Here is a 23,661-nt window from a genome sequence, read left to right as displayed (position 1 = left end):
TATATGTCCTTTTTACACATGGGTAGGAGGTTTATCCAATGGGGGCTCCTGTTGAGATGGCTTCTCATACCACCAGCTGTATGAAGATCCCACCTCCTGGGGCTGTTCCCAGAAGGTGTTAATGACATGATTGACTTTTGCAGGGGAAACACGAATCTCAGTCTCCAGGCCTTGGCAGAAAAAGCTTTTCAGTTTATCTCACATATGTGTTAATGTGTAATTTATAAGCCTGTATGTATATGTTGCTAATGATTTTATCTTCACAGTTATCTATTTTTAACCAAGCCGTTAAGTTCACCTTTAGTGGTGTGTTTATGTGTGTGTCTCCAGGGGTCACTGGCTGCTTTCTGCAGAAAAAAATAAATCATTTACTCTGGAGAGCTATCCCTTTTCTGTACAGTTTTCCTTGGTGGGTGGAGAGAGGCACCCATGCAGATTCCTCCTTATGTAAACCATGGCCCTGAATGCCATGCTCATAATAGATGAGTACAGGGATGTGCCTGGCTTTTTGATACTAAGTTAAAAAAAAATTTAAAAAGAGTTGTTTAAAGACATATGGTTAATCAATGCAAGAATTTAATTATTAGGCTATGAGAAAAATGAGGAGTATTGGCAAGAGGAGAAAAGATGTATTTTGAGAGGAGATTTGGAAAGAGGAGGAGAATTGATGGAGCTGAGAGATACAGGAAAGCTGCTCTCGAGAGGAGCTGCAGATGGAAATGTTGTAAAGCACCAGCTGTACTGATATTGTATAAATGGTCAGAAGGAAGTTTGCAATGAGATAAATTGTGAGAGTGGAGAAAGTATTTAGGAGAAAAAAAGAATTTCATCAAATAAGATGGGACCAACCCAGAGAGGTTATTAAGTATCAGAACGAATTTGATTTAGGCTATAAATGGATGAGAAAATAATCACTGGAGGCAGAGAGGCAACTTGACATAGTGGTTACAGGACTGGCTTTGGCAAGCAGGAAGACCTGGGTTCAAATCCTATCTCCTGCATAAATTGGCTGTATTACCTTGGGAAAGATACTTAATTTCTCAATACCTCAAGGCATTGCTCTAAAACTGAATTGTAGTTAAGTTGCTGATCAAATGAGATAGTGTTTGTAAAGGGCATACCACAGTGCCCACTAGAATGCAGTAGGTGCTCTATAAATTTTCCTTCCCCTTCCCCTTGAAGGGTTGTATTAGACTAGACTATCTCTAAGTTTCTCTAACATTCTGTAAAAACAAAAACCAAAAACCAAAAAAAAAAACACCCTCTTCTAACTAAAGTCCTCCTTTGATGTCTCATTGTGGCAAATAGGTGAGTCTGATGATGTGGTAATGAATGTTTAACAACAGATACTCAAAAATTTATGCATGGAACATTTTTATATTTAATTTGCATTATTACCATAACCTCCTTAAATCTAGACAATCAACAAAATCATAAATGAAGACCTGATTTATAACATTTGTCAATCCCGAAGGTGTACTCACACTGAAAATTTAACAGTTGGCTCACCCAAGCAAGTAAGGGCTAGCTTCAACTCACCTCTGGATATTTCTTACCCAGGTGGAAAGACTTGGAATATAAATCTCATGTGGAAATGCATGTCTATTAATAAGAGTTCAGTCCAGTGAAATTAAGAGAACATCCTCACATGAAGGGCAACATCCAGAGAATTACCTTTTAGGGGTTGTAACAACTCAGGAAGAGGGGTTAATATCTGCATAAGTGGAAGGAGTTTCTATTCTGGGGAAAATAAGATGAAGAAACAGGAACTATAATTGTTGGATGCTATAACTGGGGAATGAAGATAGGACTCAGGAGGCAGTGAATGGAAGGCACATAGAAAATCTTAGGAAGGGGAATTGTTTAAGACTGAGAATATTTCATTCAGCAGACCTTCCTTTTTGATAACCCTGCATGATATAGATATTGTCAAGGAAAAGCTGAGGATGAAAAAAACCCCACAACTGTTGGCAAGTAGGATGTGGTCATATAAAGTGTGAATAGTTTGTTTTGAACCAAGCACATGCTGCCCTACATGATTTGGGGTGAAAGTATGGAAGGCAAAGGTTTGAATTCTTGTTTTAAAATTTTTCTTTTTCAAACTATGAATTGATATGATGGATCATCTAGTGAGCAGTTTAAACAAATAAATGCAAGTTACCAACCCCACCCACCTCCTAACCCCTTATTATCCTCCAATCTTGGTGCTGAAATAAAGAAAAGCCTGGTATTCTTCTAGAGTAGAGAGTGTTTACTTACCTTGGGAAGAGTTGGCCTGCCTGCTCACAACAAAAGGACCAAATGCTTGAGAACTGGCATGAACAGACCCCCAAGGTTAATTATCTCATCCTAATATATATTTAAAAGAAAGGTTAATTATCAGCTTCAAAAATTTTATTGAATAAAACATTTGTTAATACTGGCCATTTTACTTTTGAGAAACTTGAGAGTGAACATTTGGATTTGAGGAAGAAATATGTCATTTCCTATAAAAATGGATAATTTGCTTTTCTTCTTAATGTTACTTGTTTATTTTCTTTTAAAAACATCTAAATGCTTTTCAATAGCCATGCTTTTAGTGGCTGGTCAAAATAGATGTTCCTGCTTCTTTGGGATATTAGGTAAGGGTCTTCTTACTTTAGTGGCTGCCTAGCTGCTGAGAGTATATCTTAAATGTGGCTCTGTCATCTATTTCAGAGGGGCAGGTTGTCTTAGCGTTGGCTCTCTGTTGAGAGTTGAGAGTTGACTCTTTTTTTTCTCAGAGCAATGAGGGTTAAGTGACTTGCCTAGGGTCACATAGCTAATAAGTGTCAAGTGTCTGAGGCTGGATTTGAACTCAGGCCCTCCTGAATCCAAGCTTTATCCACTGTGCCACCTAGCTGCCCCGAGAGTTAACTCTTAAATAAGGAGCAAAATATTTTAGTCATTGTTTTGTATTTCTGCTCATATTTTCATATCCCAGGATGTGTTATGAGGGTTCTTTCCACAGGAGGTGATGATTCAGGAGTCAAAAGGTTTGCATTTAAGCCCTGCCTTTGAGCATCATTTCCTGTGTAACCTTGGGGAAGAGCTTTAAGCTTTCTTGACCTTCATTTTCCCATTTTGTAAGAAGAGGGGAATGGGACTTCATGGCCTCTCAGGTACCTTCTAGTTTTAAGTCTATATGCATTATATGTTGATTGCATCTACCATCATCTATCTAATATTGTTAATGGTTTATGCAAAATTGTGTTGCCAGGTACTAATTATGTCAATTGAATGGAATGCACTTTTAGCTGTAGAAGAAGCTATGGATAAGCACAAGGAACTGTGTCTGTAAGGCACCAGGGCAGAGATAGCTTGGTCTTTGGGGTCTGATTTTTGAAAATTAATATAGGAACCATGATTTAGGGTGTGGCATGGTGATAATATATTAACTTCATTATTGCAAAAAATGATGTTGGTTGGGGCAACTTGATATGTGATATATCTATGTATTAGAATAGTCCTTTCTTAGGAAAATCTAAAATAACATAAATTGAACTGATAAGCTGACAGTTTCTTAGTTTTTTTTCTTTCTTTCCTTTTTTATCCTAGTTACCAAAGAAGCAAGAAAAGAAGAAATCTACGGAAGAAGACAATAGGTATAGGAATGTTTTCCCCAGTATTATGAAAAAGTACAAATATATTTACTTTTAGTTATATCAATGAGAGTACAGATTTTTGCTTGAAATTATACGCTTGACTACCAAAACTAATCAACTTATTTAGTGCTATCCCAATTGAACTACCAAACTTATTTTATTGAGTTAGAAAAAAGTAATAACGAAATTCATTTGGAAGAGCGAAAGGTCTACATTATCAAAGGAATTGATGAAAGAAATGCGAAAGAAGGTCTAGCAGCACCAGATCTTAAACTGTATTATAACGGTATTAATAAAACTATCTGGAACTAGCTAAGAAATAGAATGGTGGATCAGTAGAATAGAGCAGGTATACAATACATAGTAGTAAATTATAATAATAATTTTGTTTTTGATAAACACAAAGATCTAAGATTTTGACATAAAAACGCAATTTGGTAAAAATTTCTGGAAAACTAGAAAGCAATCTGGCAGAAACTAGGTATAAGTTAGTGTCTTACACGGTTTACCAAAATAAGAGCAAAATGGCTATATGACCTAGACATAAAGGAGATATCATAAGGAAATTAGAAGAACACAGAACACATTACTTGTCAGAATTATGGCTAAGAGATGAATTTATTCTTGGATAGAAAGGCTTCATATCTCACATATATAGAAAATTGTGTCAAATTCATAAGAATAAAAGTCATTCTCGGGGCAGCTAGGTATTGCAGTGGATAGAGCACCAGCCCTGGAGTCAGGAGGACCTGAGTTCAAATCCGGCCTCAAACACTTGACATTTACTAGCTGTGTGACCCTGGGCAAGTCACTTAACTCTAATTGCCTCACCAAAAAAAAAAAAAAAAAGAGTCATTCTCCAATTAATAAATGGTCAAAGAACTGTAACTGGTCAAAGGAATAGGGAATTTTTGGAAGAAGAAATCAAAGCTATATATAGACACATAAAAATGCTCTAAAGTTTTTTAAACTGTGGGTCACAACCCCATATGGGGTCCCATAACTGAATGTGGGGGTCGCAAAACATTCGGCAGCAATAAAAGGTTACGTATACTTATTTTACATACCTATATACCCAAGGTCGCATAAAATTTTCTCGGGCAAAAAGGCGTTGCAAGTGGAAAAAAATTTAAGAAGTCGTGCTCTAAATTACCATTAATTAGAGAAATGCAAATTAAAACAAATCCGAAGTATCATCTCAGACCTAGCAGATTGGTTAAAATGATAGGAAGAGAAAATAACAAATGTTGGAAGGGTTATCGAAAGATTGGGACACTAATACTTTGTTAGTAAAATTGTGAACTGATGCAATCATTTTGGAGAACAATTTGGAATTATGCTCAAAGAGTTATAAAAGTATTCATACCTTTGACCTGGCAATACCACTATTAGGTCTGTTTCCTCAGGTGATTGGGGGAAAAGGAAAATAATCTATATGTTCTAAAATATTTATAGCAGCTATCTTTGTGGTAGCAATGAACTAGAAAGTGAGGGGATGCCTATCAATTAGGGAATGGCTGAATAAGTTGTGATATATAATTGTGATGGAATACTATTGTGCTATAAGAAATGATGAGCAGATTGGTTTTAGAAAAAAACATGGAAAGACTTGCATGAAATAATATAGAGTGAAATGAGCAGAACCAAGAGAACATTTTATATAGTAGCAGCAATATTGTTCCAAGATTACTGTGAATGACTAAGCTATTCTGAATAATATAATCATTCAAATCAACTACAAAGGACTTATGAAAGAAAATGCTATCTATCCTCAGAGAAATAACTAATATATGTATGCATATATGTTTATGTATATATACATATGTGTGTATTTTGTATGTGAGCATACATACATGGCTTTCGCTAATGAAGGGTTATGAAAGAGGGAGGGAGACAACTTGCAAGTCATTGTAGCCAAAAATTTTTTTTTAAAAAGAAATTATAGGGGCAGCTAGATGGTGCAGTGGATAGAGCACCGGCCCTGGAGTCAGGAGTACCTGAGTTCAAATCCGGCCTCAGACACTTAACACTTACTAGCTGTGTGACCCTGGGCAAGTCACTTAACCCCAATTGCCTCACTAAAAAAAAAAAAAAAAAAAAAGAAATTATAAGCTTGAACAAGCCTTTCCTGTTTAAATTGCATTCGAAAACTGAATTGCTTAAAATGAAACACTTAATTATTTGTGTGTTTTTGTTTTGTTCTGTTTTTTGCTTTTTGGTGAGGCAATTGAGGTTAAGTGACTTGCCCAGGGTCTCACAGCTAGTAAGTGTCAAGTGTTTGAGGCTGGATTTGAACTCAGGTCCTCCTGAATCCAGGGCTGGTGCTCTATCCACTGCACCACCTAGCTGTCCCTAAACTTAACTATTTGTAAGAAAAGGATAATACTCTGTATGATCTCAAACCTGAGCAAATGAATACCATTTAATCTGACTGGAGCAAGATGGTTATAGGCATCAACATACAGAAGAAGAAGGAGGAGGAGGCGGCGGCTGGATTTAGATGACTACAATTCAAATCTCAGTTCTATTACATGTTTCCTGTGTCTTCTTGGGCAAAACAATTTACCTCTTTGGCATCTAGCCTCAATATGTATAGTAATGGAATTTTAAAGCTGGAAGGGACCTTAGAGATCTTTTAGTCTACCCTTTGTGATTTGTAGATCAGGCCCCTTAGGTTGAGAGAGTTGTAGACGATTTAGCCAGTCATCTAGATAGGTTATGCTAGGGTCTATACTGGTGTCTCTTAATACCTGTTTCTGTACCCTTTGCATCGTGCTTAAACTACCTCCCAATCCTAGTGTTTAAAGAAATTTATATGTAATTATATTGAAGATCAGTTTATTATAGAACAAATCCACACTAATTCAGGCTAGTTGTGGGGAAATACTAGACCTTTTTGGTCTTCTTGCAATAATAATTAATTTATATCACTTAAACTTTGGCAATAATTTATGCCAATGTTCTTCTCTTTTGTCCCTTTTTTCTGAATCATTATTTCTTGTAAATAGGTCTCATAGGGTCAGCCTCAGTTGTACACTATACCTTCATCTCCTTTTAATTCCTCTAGCTTGATGATGATTTCTATATTTTTTAATTTCTTTTTTTTGTTGTTGGTGGTGAGGCATATGGGGTTAAGTGACTTGCCTAGGGTCGCACAGCTAGTAAGTGTTAAGTGTCTGAGACCAGATTTGAACTCAGGTCCTCCTGAATCCAGGGCTGGTACTCTATCCACTGTGCCACCTAGCTGCCCCTGACGATTTATATTTTTGATCTTAGAATTTGGGTGTCAGGATTTACAGACAGCTGATTGGAAAATGACTCCCACGTGAATTAGGCTATTTTTTTCTCTTAAAATATAATCAATTTCATTTTAAATGACATTGGTTATTTCTCATCTCTGGCACCTCAAGTATTTATGATATATAGATTTGAGGCCTTTTTATTATCTATGTCTCTAAACTCTCATTTCATACTATGTTTTCATATATAAAAGTATATGTGTATATATACATGCATATGTATATATATACACACTATCTTTCCCTATTTTCACATTTGCAATGAAGTTACAGCATATGCTGATTTTATTTGGAGAGTCTCACTGAGTTCTTTGTAGAATTCCTCTACTTATTTGTTTCCTGAAGCAATGGGGGCCTCTTGAGAGTAGGGCCTCTTTATGTTTAACCTTTTGTCTCCATTGTTGCTTAGTTTACTGCTTGGCACATCATAGCAGCTTACTAAATGTTTGCTGACTGATTAATTGATGTGGGCCTATAAACTTCAATTTTTGGTAGGTTTCTTAAAAAAAAAAAAACAGACAGTGTAATACAAGATGACCATATTTCCCATGTTATAGTATTTCATGTCACTTTTACGTGCACTTTAAAACCAATACTAACAATAATTTTACCTCTTCATTGAGAATCTGTGAGAATCACCTTTCTTTTTATCCATAACTTTCTTTTCATTTACATCAGGAATGCCAATATTGACAACTTATATCTATTCAATGATTACTACACAGTGGCGTCTCCTATTTAGAACACTAATAGCTAAATTCCTTTTTGTGCACAGTATAAAACAGGAGATTCTAACCTAATTTGTGTCATGGACTCCTCTTAGATTGGTGAAGCCTATAAACCTTTCTCAGAATGATATTTTTAAATGCTAAAAATAAAATATGTTGTAGGATTACAAGGGGAAACAATGATATTAAAATACAGTCATTAAAACATTGTGAGGCATTTAGGTATTGCAATGGATGGAATGAAGGCCATGGAGTCAGAAAACTGAGTTCAAATCTGAGCTCAGACACTTACTAGCTGTGTGACCCTGGGTAAGTCACATCATCCTGTTTGCTTCAATTTCCTCATCTGTAAAATGAGCTGGAGAAGGCAATGGCAAAACACTTCAGTACCTTTGCCAAGAAAACCCCAAATGGCACGAGGGAGAGTTGGATAAGACAATATTATGAACATTAAAAAAACAACACCACCAAGATCCCATTACAATCCCTGATCTAAAAGTTGTGTGATATCTGGCATCCTCTATTTTCTGTTCTGAAATCTTGTCATGGTCGTTGCACAAGGGAAGGAAGCTGCACTAGGCACTAGAACCACAAAGACAAAAACATTTACACAAATACATAATACAAGATGATTTGAGGCAGAAGAGAAAACTAACATGGAGTGGGGCTTCCAGGAAAGGTAAACTTTGAACCTAGGGATTGATTATAAGATGAATAAATGAAGAGGGGGGTTGCATGTCAGACATGGAGACAGCCTGTGCAAAGACAATTGTATGCTGAATTCATTTCCAGTTAAGTAGGCCAGTTTGACTGTAACACAGAGTGCATCATGGGAAATAACCTGAAATAAGTCTAGAAAGGTAGGCTGGAGGCAGATTGTGTGGGACTTTAAATAAGAATCTGTGGAATTTGTATTTTAGGATAAAGGCAGTAGGGAGATATTAAAGATTCTTGAGCAAAGGAATGACATCTGAACTATGCTCTGAGAAGATTATTTTGACAGCTTGGTGAGAGGTGAATTAGACAGGAGAAAAACTGGAAGCAGAGGGACCAATTAGTAGGCTATTGTAGTAATCCAAGTCAAAGGAGATAAGGGCCTGAACTAGGGTGGTGGCTATGAGTGGAAAGGAGGAGATGGATATGAGAGATATTATAGAAGTAGACCTGACCTATATACCTATAGAATTCAGGGAGGAGACAGAAAAAGTGAAAACAGAATTGTGAATGTAAAGAGAAAGAAATAAGAACTATTTGGAGGCAAAAGCTACTTCCTTTTTGCTGAAATTTTAAATAAACTCATTATTCACATTTATTCCTTATTTCAAGTTTTAGTTCATCTTAACTATATAATTTATAATACACTGAGGATTGCTTCCTTTTACTCTCTCCCCCCTCCCTTACATACATTCTTAAGAGCTTGGCCTGAAGGTTTTTCTCTTGTTAGAGGGGAATTTCAGAATCCTCACTCAGCTGGAGGTCTCCTTGTAGCCTGCATGAGGCATAATACATTATCATCTTCCCTCCATCATCAGTCAGCTTCAATATAATAGTGGCCAGTTTCTCATGTACCCTCACGCAGTGTGAGGGTGAAAAATGTCATACATACATCACCATTTCCAGGCAACTGTACATACGGCGGCAAATTTATATCCCCCCTCCCCCCAGTTAACAGCAGAAAAAAATATTGAATTTATGCATATGTATCTACAAGCACCACATGCATGTGTTGTAAATAGGCCAGTTGATACAGATACATATTCAGCAGAAATGGTCAAGTCTTTCAAAAGGCCAGCCAAGCCATGTAGATGGTGAGAGATGGAGGTGATCGTTGGATTGATGATGGCAGCATGCAAGGACGTGTGGCCTACTTCCTTTGGGTTAAATGCGTGTGGTGAATATTCCTTAGGTAATGTCCTCCCTGCAAAGTGCAGCAAAGACCCGGTTTGCAAAAGAAGTCAAACAAACATTGAGTAATTAACTGTAATTAGTCGTTTAATAATTAACTGACTATACGGTCAATGTGCTAAGCTCTAGGGATACAAAGAAAGGCAAAAATATGTTGCTGGCTCTTAAGAAGCTCAGTTTCTAATGGGAGGAGACAATATGTAAGTAAAAATGTGTTTATAAGGTATATACAGTGTAATGGGAGATAAGCATAGAGGAAAGGGATTAGCAGTTTGTGTATTAGGGGTAGGAGCAAGAAGGGAAAAGAAGCCTGGCAAAGATTTCTTGCAGAAGGTAGAATTTGATTGACTCTTGAAGGGAGCTAGTAGTCAAAGATGAGGAAGGAGAACATTTCAGGCATGAGTGACAGCCGAAGTCAGGGAATCAGGAAGCAGAGTGTTGAATGTAAGAAATAGCAAGAAGGTCAGTGTTACTGGATTGCATAATACATGGAGGGGAGTAAAGTGTGAGAAGACTGGAAAGTTTGTTTTAGTCACTGGACTCAGCCTGATCCCATCTGAGGATTTCTTTTCTTTTTTTTTTTTTTTTTGTGGGGCAATGGGGGTTAAGTGACTTGCCCAGGGTCACACAGCTAGTAAGTGTCAAGTGTCCGAGGCTGGATTTGAACTCAGGTACTCCTCAATCCAGGGCCGGTGCTTTATCCACTGTGCCACCTAGCTGCCCCCCCATCTGAGGATTTCTTGACAAAGCTACTGAAGTGGTTGCCATTTCCTTTCCCAGTTTATTTCACAGATGAGGAAACTGAGGCAAACACAGTTAAGCGACACCCAGGGTACCACAGCTACTAAGTGTGAGCTAGGATTTGAACTCAGGAAGATCTCTTCCTGCCTCTCTTTATGCACTATGGTGCCACCTAGCTGTAGTTCATGGACTCTAGGCTAAGAACCCCTGTGACATATATATTTTGTTGTTCTGAACCTGTGATTTCATCCTTGTGGGGAAACTTTTGACATGGTGAGGGAAACACCTTCCATAGATCAGGAACTGATTGTGAATGTAAATGTATAATGTAGTATAATCTTAGTGAGCTGCCTGTAGATCCAGAGAAGTTAAGAAACTCATATAGGGTTACATAGCCAGTAGGTATCTGAGGCTGAATTTGACCCCAGACCTTTCCAACTGTAGGACCAGCCCTCTGTCCAGTATACCATGTAGCTTCTCATTCAGCCTAGATAAATCTTTCTTTATAGCCTTGTAACTCCTGCTTGCCCTTACTTATAGGTCCCTTCAGAAATGAACTGGTCTTGCTCATTCTTCCCCCTTACCTTTTCGTCCCCACTCTATTCCCTTGTACTCAAACTGAGCCATCTCCAAAATGCCCTTTTTTCATCTCCTCTAGTCAATTCCTGGTCATAATCACAATCTCAAAGAATCTTAGTGTGAAGGGATTTTAGAGGCTGCCTGGTACACAACCCATAAGTGATGGAGACACTCTTTTACAATATCCCCCAAAAGCTGGGGGCAGCTGGGTGGCACAGTGGATGGATAACTGGGCTTAGAATCAGAAAGACTCATCTTCCTGAGTTCAAATATGGTCTCAGGCACTTAGTAGCTGTGAGACCCTGGGCAAGTCACTTAACCCTGTTTGCCTTAGTTTCCTCATCTTTAAAATGAGCTGGAGAAGGAAATGGTAAACCACTCCAGTATCTTTGCCAAGAAAACCCTCAAACAGAGTCACAAAGAGTTAGACATGACTGAACAACAACAAAACAACATGTGGGCATCCAGCCTCTGTTTGTAGGTTTCTAGGAATGGATAGCCCTCTACCCCTGAAGCCCTCTACTTTTGGATAGCTTTAGTTATTACACCTTTTTTTGTGTATCATTAATTTCAGGCCTAAATTTACTTCTCTGAAACTTTACATCATTGCTCCTAGTTCTGTATTCCATGTGCAAACAGAGCAAATATATTCTAGCCCTTCAAATATTTGAACATTGATATCAATTCTTTTCCTCTCTCCCTTTCTCTTCCTTCCACAATTTTTTATAAGGCAAATATCATCAGTTCCTTCATCATTCTTTTATATCCTGGTTTATAGTTTGAAGATTCTACCTTCCCTTTTTATTTCTTTCTTTTTTTTTTTTTTTTAGTGAGGCAATTGGGGTTAAGTGACTTGCCCAGGGTCACACAGCTAGTAAGTGTTAAGTGTCTGAGGCCGGATTTGAACTCAGGTACTCCTGACTCCAGGGCCAGTGCTCTATCCACTGCGCCACCTAGCTGCCCCTGCCTTCCCTTTTTCGAAGAATTCTATGTAATTTCTCCCATTCTCCTCGATTTTTCAAAATCACCAACAAGAGGCTCAGCAAATGCATCTCAACACATTCAATATGGTTCCTTGAACTCACTAAGAGCAGCTAGATGCTCCCTTATCATCTCGCTTATCTTGTGAATGGACTCCTTGTCAACAAGTTTGTTTTCTACTTCCTAGTATAAACGATTCAGTAGAGAAAAAAGAAATAAAAGAAAGTCTAATTAGTTCTTACTTCTTTATGCCCTTTTAAAATTATCATCTGATTTCACACCATGTAGAAGTCCTATCAAAGACGTCCTTTAAGCTTCCTCTTGCCCCCAACCTAGCTAAAACAGTTTTTTGTTGTTTTTAGCAGTCAGCTCATTCTGACGCTATTCTAAGACCATGCCATTTAATAAAATATTAATCTTCCATTTTCTGTCCCTACTGACATCTTTTTCTATGCATATCTTTAAAAGTTTTGCTAGGATGTCACAGTCCTACTAAGTAAGTGGTATTTTTGTTAAACATCTCCTTAAGTCCAATTGGTAGAGTTTAGGTGTAAATTTTCTACATTATTACATTTAGATATACCTAGATTTATTCTAATACATATAATTTAGTATTTTAATTCCTTAAATAACTGTTTTATAAATAACAAATACATATCAATTTATATAAATAATTTATATGACAGATTTGTTTAAATATTACTATATAAATAATAACTAAAATAAATGCACAATATATATATGCGTATGTGTATAAATACATATATACCTCCTGTACCCTTCCCAGCACACCCCTCCCTCACCTTGCCCCCTCCTCTTATCTTCTCCCCAAGGTGGTATGAAAATTTAATTTTAAAAGTTTTTATGGATGTCTTTTATTAAATACCACAGTTATTTCCTGAAATATTACATTATATCTCTGATTCAGCCACTAATAGAACCCTTTCATACACACATACACACACATGATTATAAAATTAGACAAAGCAATCAATACAGCATATATAACAAATATTTGGCATCTTTAATACCTCTGAATTTTTCCACAAAGGTAGGAGACATGTTTCATAATTTTTCCTCTGGTCATAAGATTTAATGTTATTTTCATTTATAATATTATTGTCATTGTGCATATTTTCCTCTTAGTTCTGCTTTCTTTGCTCTGCATTATTTGCTTTGAATCCCTCATATTTATCATTTCTTAGAGAGCAATAATCGTCCATTATATTTGTCTACAACAATTTGTTAAACTAGTTGCCAATTGATGTAAACTCACTGTTTCCATTTTTTTTCTTTGCTACCACAAAAAGTGCTGCTTAGGAATATTTAGAATCTATGGAACCTTTCCATGTTAAATGGGCAATTTTTAAACCAAATTTGTTTTGATGCCCAAATAGACTATCCCAGGGCCCTGGCACTTCAGATAAAGTGAGAATTTGTTTTCTATCTAGAAGAGAACAAGTTCAATGTTTCTTTGAAGATTAAGATATAGCTGTGAAAACTTTATTTTTAAGGGGCCATTTTATGTAATAGAAAATATATGTTAAATTTTTTTCAAGATGCCCAGCAATTTACATTTAATCTAGCATTCCCAGCAGAACATCTTTTCTGGGGATTGGTTTAAGAGTAGTGAGAGGCTTGAAGCAAAGTCCTTAAGTCATTTGATCATGTGAAAGTTTTAGAATCAAGTACAGATATTAATATTTTTACAGTTTACAATGAGATAATGGAGAACTACAGTATGTTAATTTTTGGAAAAGTTAAGGCTCATATGATCCCTTTTTTCAGAAAGGACTCCTGGCATCTTCATAGCCATGTGTCTTTCTCTCCATCCCATTAACTTTATAATGTTCAACACAATTCTCTTCCATTTATTTTTATATGATATCTTTTATCTCAAGTATCAAAGCATTTTGCATTATTAAGTAAAGCAAAGTAACATCTTAGCACAGTTAAATGGAGTTGACTCTCTAGTACTCAGCTAAAAATGCAAGCAGGGGAGAAAAGTAGAGGATATGATCAATTTACCATGGTTATATAATTGCCATTTTATTTTCTAGGGCAGCTAGGTGGCATAGTGGATAGACTGTGGGGCCTAAAGTCAAAAGACCTGAGTTTAAATCTGGCTTCAGGCATTTAAGCTGTGTAACCCTGGGGAAGTCACGTAGACTCTATTTACCTCAATTTCTTCATCTGTAAAATGGGGATAATAATACTTCCCAGTGTTATTATGAGGATCAAATGAGATAATAATTGTAAGGTGCTTAGCACAGGGCTTGGAACATAACATATTAATGTTAGCTATTAATATTTCTAGCTGTAATATTTATTTTATCTAAACATCTTCTCTTTAAGTCAAATTGAAATTGTATTTCTCCTCCCTGGTGACCAATGTTACTTTTTTTTCCTTGTAAAATTTATTTAATAGGGGGCATCTAGGTGGCTCAGTGGATAAAGGCCCTGGATTCAGGAGGACCTGAGTTCAAATCCAGCTTCAGACACTTGACACCTACTGGCTGTGTGACCTTGGGCAAGTCACTTAACCCTCATTGCCCTGCCCCCCCAATTTATTTAATAAACAAAAACTTCTTTGCATTAAAAAAAATCAGGGGGCAGCTAGGTGGCAGTGGATTAAACACCAGCCCATACTTGACACTTACTAGCTGTGTGACCCTGGGCAAGCCACTTAACCCTCATTGCCCCGCCAAAAAAAAAAAATTAGAGATCCCATTGCAGTCTACGAATAAACTACTTATTCTCTATTGATGTCTTTCGGCAGTGTGCTGTTAATCCTCAGTAGATTAATATGATTTCAGTGATAAACCTTCTTTTTTGTTGAACTTTCAAAACACATAATTGTTAAAGAAAGTGCCTGACTCTTTTCCAATGAAATCCTACCAAAGAAATGATAGCTCTTTAATGAATAGTGGAAACACTTTCTATTGTGAAGACTTCAGATTAAATCTGTATACGTGATAAATAGCTTCAGGGATCAGCCTTTTACCTTTGAGGCTATAATTTGAATCCACTCCAACTTTAGCCAAGAAAAGCAGCCTCATTTTACTTATTTTTCACAACAGTTCTAAAGGGCTAACATTTTAGAGCTCCTTGAAGTCCAGTCTTCTTCAGACCCCAGGGTTTGATTTACCTGGGATAGGTGGGTTTTTTTGTTTTGTTTTGTTTTGTTTTTGTGGGGCAATGAGGGTTAAGTAACTTGCCCAGAGTCACACAGCTAGTAAGTGGCAAGTGTCTGAGGCCAGATTTGAACTCAGGTCCTCCTGAATCCAGGTCCAGTGCTTTTGCACCACCTAGCTCCCCCGGGATAAGTGGTTATAAATATTCCCTACCCATAGACTTCCATTCAATGTTTTATCTTCCTGATTGTTAGCATTTTCCTCTACCCTAAAATGACTTGGTGTTTATTTTAAATCTAACTTTCATTTACTTATTTGCATAAATATTATATTCCCTCAATAGAATGCAAACTCCAGGAAGACAGGGACTGTGCCACAGTAGGTTCTTGATAAATGTTTGTCCAATTGAACTGAATAAGTTTTCATTTCTGTTTGATAGCATTCTGAAACTCCATGTAATAGAATAAGGGTTCTTAAAACCTTCAGCAGAGGGAAAAAACTCAATACGAATTCAAAAATCTTCCTCTCTTCATATAATGACAATTTGGACATTATATAAAATCCACATCTTAGAGTCTGGAAATGTCAGTTGATAGCTGCCTCGTCCTCTTGACCACCCTTGAAAACACTTTTTTCCATCTTCACCTTTTAAATTGAGTAGGCTTCAGCCCTCTCTTGTTTCAGCATTCCCTTGCCTCCTTTTAAAGTTTTTTTTCCCCCTTATGTAATAATCTTTTCTTTGGTTCCTTTTCATCTTTTACTAATCCTCAGAAGAAACCCAATAGCGACTTAATCATCTCTGAATACTTGATCTTGTAGTCCGTATTTCCAATATGAGAAAGTCAGTGTCCAATAATCTGTAATGTCCAGAGAGACTATTTCTTCTCAGGTTTAAATTTCGTTACCAATCCTTCTTTTTCTTTCTTTCTTTTCTTTTTTTTTTTTTTTTAGTGAGGCAATTGGGGTTAAGTAACTTGCCCAGGGTCACACAACTAGTAAGTGTTAAGTGTCTGAGGCCAGATTTGAACTCAGGTACTCCTGACTCCAGGGCCGGTGCTCTACCCACTGCGCCACCTAGCTGCCCCCAATCCTTCTTATATATGTTGCAATTTCTATGCTAAATAGTTCAAAAGAGAAGCAAGATAAAACACTTTGATGACATCTTGCTTGTCCAAGAGTATACTGTGCTCTTAGAAAGAAATTGTTTGGGATCTGGCAGTTTAAGTTTCCCTCCTTCCTCCTGGTGCTAGCTAGTTTGTACATCTCTTTTAGACTTGTTTCTTAGAGCCCTGAGGTGGCAGAGTGGTTAGAATGCTAGGCCTAGAGCCAGGAAGACCTGAGTTCAAGTTTGACCTCAGCTGTGTGATCCTGGGCAACTCACTTAACCTCTGCCTGCCTCAGTTTCCTCAACTGTAAAATGGAGATAATAATAGCACCTCCCTCAAGGTAGTCTTAGAACAATAAAAATAAAGAGCATCGCACAGTGCTTTGTATGCAATAGGTGCTTAGATAATGCTTACTCCCTTCTTTCCTATTCAGTTACCATCTACCTATAAGCCTTTATACATGTTTCAGGATTAAAAGCAGCTAATCTGAAACAGCAAACTTTCTCAGTTATTTTGGAGTTTCCTGATGCTAGATACTCTTAGCTGAGCCTTCCTCCCTCACTTCCTAGGGCTCCTCTGATTCTTGACTGTTTTCCTCAATTCTTCTCTTAGCTCTATCTCTGCTATACCTGCAGATTTCTTGGTTACTAAACAGTTTCCTGATTTCCCCATTTTGCCTCTGACCTTTCCTTTCTGTGTGACTATGGGCAAGCTACTCATAATCTGTCTCAGCCTCTTTTCCCTTGTCTGTCAAACAGTGATAGTATTTGTAGTTTCTACCTTGTAATAGGATCTACCTCACAGGACTGTTGTAAGGAACAAATATTATAATATATGACAAGTGCTTTGCAAGGCTTAAAATGCTGTGGAAGTGTTATAATTATTACTCTTATGGATTGCTTAGACAAGGCTAAACATAGGAGTTATTAGAATTCTTTTAGAATTAGGGGATTTACTCACGAAAATACATTTGTCACCATCTTTATATTTCACGTGCTTTTAATATGATTCTTTGTCTCTCCTTGTCTCATTCAATAACTATTTATTAAGGGCCTACTATGTACCAAGGACTGTGATGGCAATGAAGATACTAAAACAAAACAAAAAACTAATTGGTTCCTGTTTTCAATAAACTCATAGTATACTAGGGAAGAGGTACACATTAATATAAGTATATATATGCATAGGTACATACATATGTATCCATATATATCCACACATATGAATGGGAAATAAAAACAAAGTAGTTTTGAGAGGGAGGGCATTAATATTTGGAAGACTGGGAAATGCTTCACATAGAAGGTATTATTTGATCTGTATTCTGAAGGAAGTAAAGAATTCTACAAGGCAAAGGTGAAGAATATATTTTTAGAAGCAATAAGGCTCCACTGGAGTGTTTTGAGTAAGGGGTTGACTTCTTCATATCTATGATTAAGAAAAATCACTTTGGCATCTGTATGGAGAATTGATTAGAAAGGGAAGAGAGGAGGCCAAGGTAACTAACTAGGAGGCCATTGCATGAGAGCAGGCTAAGGGTGATGAGGACTTGAACTAAGATATTGGCTGTGTAAGTAGAAGGCAGATACAGGAGATGTTGTAGAGATATAAACAATAAGATCTGGCAACAGATAGGATATGTACAGGGAGGGACGAGTGTGGAATCAAGGATAATGCTTAATTCATGAATGTTGGGGACTGGAAGAATAATGTTGCTTTCAATAGATATGAGGAAGTTAAGAAGAAGCATTGGTTAAGACGAGTATGAGATCTCTTTTGGACATGTTGAATTTGAGATGTCTATGGTACATCCAGTTTGAAATGTTCCATAGGCAGTTGGTAATACTGAACTTGAGCTTAGGATACATAGACATGGGGTTGGATATATAGGATATATGTATATATATATATATATACACACACACACATATATACATATATATATACATATATACATACATACATATATATATATATATATATATATATATATATATATATATATATATATATATATATATATATATATATATATATATGGGAATCTCTTCATAGAAGTGATAAAATCATGGGAACTGATAAGGTCACTGAAAGAGAGCATAGAGAGAGAAGAGGACCCAAGATAGAACTATGGGATAGACCCATGGCTGGAAGCAAGGAGAATCACAGATAATGGGCCAGCAAGGGAAACTGAGGAGCAGTTAGGCATGTAAGGAAGGGAACCAGGAGAAAGGAGTGTCATAAAACCCCAGAGATGAGAGAACAAGAGTATCCAGGAGATGAGAATGGCCAACAGTTTCCAATGTGGCAGTTGAGAAGGATGAATACAGAGAAAAGATCATCGGATTTGACAATTAATAGATCATTTAAAACTTTGGAGACAGAAGTTTAAGTTGATGAAGTCAAAAGTTAGACTGCAAAGGCTTCAGAAGTGAGTGGAACGAGAGATTGAGTGAAAACAATGATTGTTGAAAACTTTTTCCCTAGAATTTTGGCTGAGAAAGGAAGGGGAAATGTAGGTGAAGGGTCCTGATCTAATAAGCACACATCAGTTACTAAGTTTTAGACACAAAAATAAAGGAGCACACAGGCCTTGTTCTGAAGAAGCTGACAACTGAAAGGAGGAATTGCTTGGAGAATTAGTTTAATCAGATTTTTTTTCCTCTGTAGGTGATAGCACTGAGGGAATGAGACTATTCATTGAAGGGATAATAGCAATGGGAACAGGAGGAATTTTCAAGCATGGGAATGCTTCTATAGAAAGACGAGCTAGAATAAATGGGCTGATTCACTAGGGTGATGGTTGTGGGGGCAGGGGCAGGTGAAATTGTGCCACAAAAAGCATGAAGTTAAGAAGGCCATTTATCACCTGAGAGGCTCAGATGGTAGAGTGGGACTATTAACCACGATTGAAATACTCTTTATCTCCCTACTATAATGTTGAATTCTGACTAATTTCCTTTTTTTTTTTTTTTAACAATTTTTGTCATTCAGAACTTGACAATTATGAGCAAATGTGAACATTTCCATATACAAAGAAGAACAGAAAAAATTATTTTATATGAAACCATGATTCTCTATTAGGTACAACAACATCCTTTATAGGCCATTTGAAGTATCACTTATTCTAGGAAACTTTGAAGCCTTCACTGATTCTTTTCCTCATCAATTCTGCCTTAGGATTTTGGCAATTCTCTGATGGGCTTAAGTATTATTTTGCACTTTAGTTATTTGTATCTGTCATGTCTCTCCCTATAAGACTGTAAGTTCTACGAAGGCAGGCTCTGTATCTTATCAAAACTTTATATCATACTTCATCTTTTGTAGACTGCTTTACACACAGTAGATCTGGGATTCTTAACCTTCTTTTGTGTGTCATGGACCCCTTTGACCATCTGATGAGACCTACCGAAACTCTTTTCTGAATGCATGTAAATGCAGAAAATATAATACATATGATTACAAAGGAACCCAAATGAAATAATTATAGAAATTATTAAATTAAGGGAAAGGTTCAAGGGCCCCAGTTTAAGAACCACTGTAGTAGAGGAAAGGGACACAGGAAGGTACTGTTGGTAGGATACAAATTCCAATCTGTTTCAAAATTTTGCCTTGAATAGTCAACTAGCTGTGCAACCAAGAACCCATCATTTAATCTCTCCAGACCTATTTTCTCATATATATTAAAATAAGATACATAACAGCATGATCTCAAGGTCCCTTTTATCTCCTAGTAGTTTTTGATTCTTAAAGATAGTGTGTTAAGGTTAATGTCCCAAACTCCTGTCTTATGAAGCATCAGGTCAGAGAATAGGGTGCAGGGGGCATAATTAAGATTGAGGCAAAATGTTAACTGTCTAATAGAAATGTGTTACATCCTTAAACTGGCAGAAACAATCCAAGCCCATGTCGTATTTGAATAGAATGTTTTGCATAAGAACAGTCCTCATTTTTTGAGAGGAGGGGGAAGTTGGGGGTGAGATGAAGGAAGAACACGCATGTGTTTTTCCTTGTTACCGAAGTTATATTCTGAGCACGAGCTTCCCTTCCAAGGCTGCACATGCAGGAAGCAGAAAGACCTCAACACAGTTTGGTAGTAGAACATCCAAATCAGAGCAAATTGTGTAAATTAGAACAAAATTGCAAGGCATTTGGATCAAGCAGGCCTGCTAGCCTAATCAGGGCACTATTTACTTTTCCGTAATGCCCATTGGAAGAAGAGTGGGGGAAGAAGGCATCACCAATCTCTTGTAATATGTTTCTGAACTTGGCAACCCTAGTTGGGTTTGTAGCATATTTGCAGATTGAAAAGTATCTGGCTTTTACTACAGCCAAAATAAGTATCCTTTAATCACTTTCAACCCAGGAACAGATGGGCAAACAGTGCTTTTATAAATGGGGCATACAAAATACTTCAGTATCAGCCAAAACTAATTAGTAGCAATATCTCAACCAAACTCTAAAACTGATTTTGTATTTAATATATAGCCTCTTCTAAGCATTAAAAGCTGAAAGGAAATTCCCATTGTAGGTATTTTGCCAAAACTAGTGTCTAAAGTTCGGACATGATTAACTTACTAATTAACTTATTTCTGTATCTTTTCTAATGTGTAATCTTCCTTATTTTTTTCTTTCTATCTATCATAATATTATTTGATTTGAAACTATCATCCATAAATTTATCATATCTAAATGGAGAAAGCGGAATTTTTCTAAGGAACCTTATTCTTCACATTCTTATTGCAGTGGAAAGAATGTGAGGTTTGGGGTCGGGACCCATTCTACTAGTCACAAACTGTGTGACCTTGCGAAAATCCCTTGACCTTTCTGAGCTTCATTTTCCTTATCTGTAAAATAAGAGGTTTGACTTAGATGACCTTACCATCCCTCTCAGCTTTAAATTTGGATTCCTGTCATCTTTCTCAGAGATTTTTAGTGTGTAGTTGAAGAGTGGGCATAGGAAAAAAATATTTTTGACCACATTGGCGTTTTTTTTTAAAAGTTGGTCTCCTAAGAGATATGAGAAGACAATCTTCCCTTGTTCTTTTGCAGACGTTGGTGACCATGGATGTATGAGGTACTGAACACAATGTAGTCTATTTTTTCATGTTGTTTAGTTTTGCATAACTTTTTTTCTTTTTTAAAAATGCTTTATTATAAGAGACTGGTAAGAGGTGTGAGTGAGGAATATGATGGAAAAATATACATGTGTATACATATATATGATATAAAACCAAAACATATGCATAAAATTTATTTTAAAAATTAAAAAAGATTACTCTGTCTGGCATTTAATTAGCCATTGATTTTCACTTCTACAGACTTCCTTAAGCAGCATACTATAGCTTGAGTCCTATTGACTGCTAAATGTTGAGTAGTTTTATAAAGGAAACCTCTGTCCATATCAGTTTTGTTTAAGGTCCTTTGGGACAGAGAGTCTTTCATTTTTGTCTTTATATTGCTAGTGCCTGACTCAGTGCTTAGCACATAGTTGGTGCTTAAGAAATACTCATTGATTGACTTAGTGATTCAAGGATAGAGGAAAAACAGAGGAATTGAAATAAAATATTATATAGGGCAAGGGAAAGATATCTCATGCTCTCTACTATTGTACATTGTTGGAAATTTCTAGAGTACATGACTCTTTTTTTCTTCTCTTTTCTTTTCTTTTTTTTTTCAGTACCTGATTGTCTACAGGAAATCTTTCCTCCATTTGTGCTCTGCGTGGCACCCTTCATGATGATGAGGAACACCTTAAACTAGCATGTATCTTTCTAGCCAGTTAGCTAGGAGTTCTCTTGCATTTATTGCTTTCCTTATCTTGTGTTTTGATTCCTTCCTGATTCTCTTTGTGGTATTTCCACTTTGTCTTGAGGATCATTGAACATGGTAGTGAAAAGAGAAATTGCATCTCCCCTCCCATCGCTATCCATCGTCAGAGTCACATTTGATCAGAGCTGGAGCTTCTTAACCCTTTTTGTGTCATGGACCCTTGGCTGTCTGAGAAAACCTACAGACCCCTTCTCAGAATTTTATATATATATGTATGTATGTATGTATGTATGTATGTATATTTGCAGGGCAATGAGGGTTAAGTGGCTTGCCCAGGGTCACACAACTAGTAAGTGTCAAGTGTCTGATGCCAGATCTGAACACAGGTCCTCCTGAATCCAGGACTGGCACTTTATTCACTGTGCTACCTACCTGCCCCCTCTCAGAATAATATTTTAAAATGAATAAAATGTAATACCTTGGAATTGAAAGAAAATATATTGAAGTACAGTTCTCTCTCATATGTAAATATACAGAAATATAAATATAGTAATATATGATATGTTTATGTATAAGATAATTATAATAGCATATTATCTATATATGTATACATAAACACACATATATATGTGAATATACATGCATACACACACACACACACACACACACACACACATATATATATACACACACATACACTATATGGTAGCTAGGTGACATAGTGGATAGAGTGTTGGGCCTGGAATCAAGAAGACCTGAGTTCAAATCTGACCTCAGCCACTGGTGACCTGGATGACCCTGAGCAAGTCACTTAACCCATTTGCCTCAGTTTCCTCATCTGAAAAATGGACTGGAGAAGGAAATGGCAAACCACTCTAGTACATATCTTTGCCAAGGAAACCCGAAGTCGGGTCACAGGGGTTAGATATGACTTAAACAATGGCACAACAATGCATGTATATGCATGCATGTATGCACATATTCATGTATCTAGATATTGTATTGTGTGTCTATGCACACACAAATATACATAATGCATACATACTTGTGTGTGTACATATGAATGTACTGTACACGTACATGTACACACACATATATATAATCACAAATTTTCAGACTACAGGTAAGCAGTAGGCCTTTATCTTTCTCTTTCTTTTTGTCCCCAGAATGGTTAGAAAGACTTCTTTCTTTCTTTAGCATTTTTTTTGCAAGCTTCTGTACCAATCCTTAATTTTAAGCCCTTACTTCTATTTTTTACAAATGTTCTTTACAAATGAAATTCAGTTTAAACTAAACAGTTTCTTATTTAGACAGTTCAGTCTGTTTAGACATTTTCCTCTGCCTTCCCCCCCCCCAACCCTCCCCTAATTATATTATCAGAATGATTCTCTTGGGATCTTCCATTCCCCCTGACCTGACTTGATTAATGGTAGTTTGGAAAGAGGGCTGGATTTCGAGTCAGAAGATTTGAGTTCAAGTGCCAACCCTGTCACTTATAACCAACATGGGCTTGGGCAAATGATCACTTACGCTTGCTGGTCCTCATTTTCCTCACTTGAGAGATTAGAACTATATGTTCTCAAAGGTTCCCTTCAGTGATGAGTATGTAATTCTGTTATACAGGATAGTCTTGTATCTGTGCTAGTTGGATAATTTGTTTGCTACAGTTAGCTCATATCAGTTCACGAGAGCTGATTGTTAAATTTTCATTATGACCATTTGTACCCCTGAATCATCAAATGCTACAAGTCAGGGCTTGATTTCTTGGTTTTTGACTGTCTAGACTAATAAAATGA

General features: G+C 36.7%; 1 protein-coding gene across 1 annotated transcript in view; it reads left to right on the top strand.

The window, feature by feature from the left end:
• The first annotated feature begins 3,128 nt into the window (after window positions 1-3,128).
• IQCM (IQ motif containing M) overlaps window positions 3,129-23,661 on the top strand; it is a 377,986-nt gene continuing 357,453 nt past the window's right edge. Inside the window, exons 1-2 of the mRNA XM_043972282.1 lie at window positions 3,129-3,140; window positions 3,586-3,623. Coding sequence (XP_043828217.1) covers window positions 3,129-3,140; window positions 3,586-3,623 — 50 coding nt within the window. The remainder of the gene's footprint in view (window positions 3,141-3,585; window positions 3,624-23,661) is intronic.

The sequence above is a fragment of the Dromiciops gliroides genome, chromosome 6 (genome assembly GCF_019393635.1).
Source record: "Dromiciops gliroides isolate mDroGli1 chromosome 6, mDroGli1.pri, whole genome shotgun sequence".
Classification (NCBI taxonomy): Eukaryota; Metazoa; Chordata; class Mammalia; order Microbiotheria; family Microbiotheriidae; genus Dromiciops; species Dromiciops gliroides.
This window is presented reverse-complemented; position numbering and strand designations above follow the sequence as displayed.